The 3,650-nt window shown below is 45.9% G+C and overlaps 2 protein-coding genes across 2 annotated transcripts in view; one reads left to right on the forward strand and one right to left on the reverse strand.

Moving 5' to 3' along the window:
- Positions 1–541: 541 nt before the first annotated feature.
- On the forward strand, positions 542–1,902 carry TERG_01787 (uncharacterized protein; the record flags this gene model as incomplete). Its single annotated transcript, XM_003237016.1, has 2 exons — positions 542–1,117; positions 1,183–1,902. 2 exons carry the CDS (start codon positions 542–544, stop codon positions 1,900–1,902), a joined length of 1,296 nt encoding a protein of 431 aa, XP_003237064.1.
- Positions 1,903–2,945: 1,043 nt separating this feature from the next.
- Positions 2,946–3,650, reverse strand: part of TERG_01788 (uncharacterized protein) — an 8,880-nt gene continuing 8,175 nt past the window's right edge. Inside the window, exon 4 of the mRNA XM_047747808.1 lies at positions 2,946–3,626. Within this exon, the coding sequence (XP_047603773.1) occupies positions 2,960–3,626 (667 nt within the window). The 3' untranslated portion in view covers positions 2,946–2,959. The remainder of the gene's footprint in view (positions 3,627–3,650) is intronic.

A 3,650-nucleotide genomic window follows, 5' to 3' on the forward strand; every position in this document is an offset into this window, starting at 1 on the left:
GCGCCAGATGAGTGGGCCTCGATTGCCACTAGTGAAGAGATATTACGAAGATAGTCGAGAAGTTTGCACGAATAAGATATCACTAGGTCAACGTTCTTGCAGGGCCTTAAACGCTGCTGGTTGAAGTAAACGAGCTACTCCATTGCGGCACAAGAAATTTACTGGATCCCCTTCCTGTTCTCCGGAAGAAAAGGATCAGCCCCATCAGGCCTAGAATGCATGCAGCTAACCTGTTGGGCATTGAATGGACTGACATGTTGTACTGAAGCCTCAGTCAAAATATACGACAGGACGCTAGTTAAGATGGCAGTTTATATAAGTGTGTCTGCGTCTCCCCAGGATTCTTCTGCTGGAAGGTGCTGTTTCAGGTTGATACTTTTATCCAGCAAACAGAGCCCCCGGGGCCAATATCTTTTATTAGATATTCTATGGCCATTCACAGTCTCGTGTTATCATCCTCGAACCAGCCATACGCCCACCAGCTCCAAGATTGCTCATCAACGACACCGGCACTATGAATTGGATATTGGATCTGTTTACCATGGCCCGGGAGGAGCATACCGCTTTGCTAGCCAACCGTGGGTTTGGTGGACTGTCGCCCGACCAGACAGCAGCCCTGGAGCGATTTAATTTCCCTCTACTTCGCATTCACTACAGATATTTCCCGCTGGTGGTCACCATTGCGCTCATGTCACTCATTGCAACGGTCTGCTCATTCGCCATCATTACATATCGACTTGTTTTTTGGCGAAGATTTTCAGCGACTTACCTCGGCTATAATCAATATGTCATCCTTATCTATAACCTGATTATCGCAGATATGCAAACTGCCGGCGGTGCTATCATGACACTTCACTGGTACCGGGTCGGCCATATAGCAGGGAGTTCGAACACATGCATTATCCAGGGATGGCTATTCCAAGAAGGGGTTCCAACCAGTGGCTTATTTGTCTCGGCAATCGCAATACACACGTTCATCACCGTCGTACTAGGCCGAAAATTGAAATACCGGACTTTTGTGTGCTGCGTGGTTGTGATCTGGATGTTCGCCCTGTTCCTCACTGTGTTACCTATCATAATGGAAGGGAAACACGCTTATGTGAACTCCGGCGCCTGGGTATGTGGACAATCTTTATAGTCCCTTTATGTTTTTGTCTCTTCGTATGCTGACTTAATTTATAGTGTTGGATTACTGCAAACCGTGAGGACTTGAGACTGGGAACTCATTACATTTGGGTCTTCATTTCACAGTTTGGAAGTGTCACTATCTATATCATCCTCTTCTTCTACCTACGCCATAAGGTCGCTATATCTGCTTCTCTTACCCAGAGGTCTCAGGACAAACTCTCCCGCCTAAGGCGCGTTGTCAGGCTCATGATTCTCTACCCAATTGCCTATATATTCCTGTCGCTACCCATTGCTGCCTCCCGGATGGCTACTGCAGCTGGCGCGAAGCCTTCATTTACCTATTACATTATCTCGGCAATGATAATGTCGGCATCTGGGTTAGTTCACACGGTTATTTATGCGGTTACCCGACGAGCATTGATCTTGAACTCCGAAGTGACTCAACATAAAGACGGATACGGCCCTTCATCAGCAATTCAGGAAAGCAACTCCCCAAGAGATCTTGAAAACACTGCCTGCACTACGCTTGTTAGCAGTGATGGGCCCATATCACCAAGCAGTCCGACTGGCATGTACAAGAGGATGTATTCTCGGATAAACGGCACATCCAGCCCAGCGTCGAACGAGCAGTACGAAATGAACGGCGTTTATCAGCAAACAACAATCTCCGTCACAACAACTACTATATCACCGCCAACCAGAGGAGGCAACCCGCCGACTCGAGGTGGTAAAGAAGATACATCATCTGTAGCGACGGACGGTACAATATCTTGACCATACACGCCTTGAATGCTTTTTTTTTTGGTTAACTTTTTTCTATATTTTCTTCCTGTACATAGTCTATTTTATGCTTTATATATATCCACAAGTTACCAACATACGCCTTTATAATAACTAATTGATTATCTTGAGAAAACGAGCATTGTTGCCGTTAGAAAGTCGGCCATGCGGATGGTCTTAGCCAGACACTCCGTAAACGAGTAGCTGACCCATGGCTTTCCTATCGCTTATTTCGACATCGAGATAGGATATCTACAAAAAAATAGATAAAAAGAATGGAAGGAAAAAGCAAAGGCGGTTACCTGATAGGTCGCCACTGAAACGTCGAAGAACACCACCAGTGATCTTCAACGCGGCTTAGAAAGCTGTGATGTCTTTGAAGCACTAGTGAGGAATTAAGGGGCGGTTCGGCTAGAGAAGACGAAGAGACGGTTGTTTCTCCGTGGTTATGGATGAGGTGTCCTATATATGCTCAGACCACTATCGGCGAACTTTGGTCTTGTACGGAATAACTGCTGGTTGCTGCAAGTTTTGATATTAAACGGAGACGGGCATGCGTTTCTCTAATATCAGCTAGATTGTAAGGGCCTGTTAGATGAATCGAAGCCCTGCGTGCATTCAATGGGGTCTCAGCGGTACTGTCGTATATTCTCTTATTCCTGAAATCACATAATGTCACAAGAAACGCTGCAGCAATGAAATCAAGTCCCGATCAATGCTCCGTCAACGTATGGATGTACACGGGTAAATACACAAATATAACAAGGTGGATGGACAGGCTGGCTAGAAAAACAAAGTGCGGGCATGTGCCAAACTCCCATATACTCACATACAGTACTTTAACAGGTCATTCATAAATCGAACAGCAATGAAGAAAGCATGATATATAACAAGATTTGGGATAACATGACAGGGAAGATGGCATATAAGTTGATTGTGGTATGATATCAATAAACGGAAGAGGGGTATATATATCAGAGAAAGTACCATGTCTTTATTTATTTATTTATTTTTTTTTTTCTGGAGTCAAAACTCGATTCGATGCTTGGTTTCACTGGTTGGGTGAGGTTGGGTTATTTGCTCCGCCTGTTAGATATTCTGGAGGAACTTTTGGTACTCTGGGAGAAGTAGCTGACTGTACAATGGCCCGTTGTTGGGCTCTTAATAGCTCGCGTTGACGATCTCTGTCTCTTCCCGCGTTGTTGCCACCGGTCAGTCGGCGAACACCACTTCGAATCATGGTGTCTAGAGAAAAGGAGCCGCCTTCGGGGTTGCTATTGCCAATGATGGCTGCACGGGAGGTAGAGGATGATGGATACTGAAGCGTTAGGCGATCTTCGGAGTCCGATAACGCATCCTCAATATCGTCATCGGAGAGGAAAGATCGCCCGATATAACCGGGCTCAGGAGTACCCGGATTGCCATTGTTGTTGCCAGACTGCGGGTAATAATTGCTTGGTGATGTAATTGAACGGGTGTGGAGGGATCCGCGTCGTGGCTGGTTAGAAGATGAAGAAGTGGTGCTTAGAGGTGAAGGGTGGATAGAAGGGGTACCAACACTGTTAGAATCAGTGCGTGTAAGAGGAAGCCTAGAATCAGCGAAACCATTGTGGAACGAAGACGATGAGGCTGTTCTAGCTAGAGACTTTCGTAATAGAGGAGCCGTATGCTGGTCGTATAAGTGTGTGCTTGCATCTGGAAACTCATTCGATGTAAAGCTATGTAGAGACGCTCCGGTTATT

This window comes from Trichophyton rubrum, assembly GCF_000151425.1.
Source record: "Trichophyton rubrum CBS 118892 genomic scaffold supercont2.2, whole genome shotgun sequence".
NCBI classification, from domain to species: domain Eukaryota; kingdom Fungi; phylum Ascomycota; class Eurotiomycetes; order Onygenales; family Arthrodermataceae; genus Trichophyton; species Trichophyton rubrum.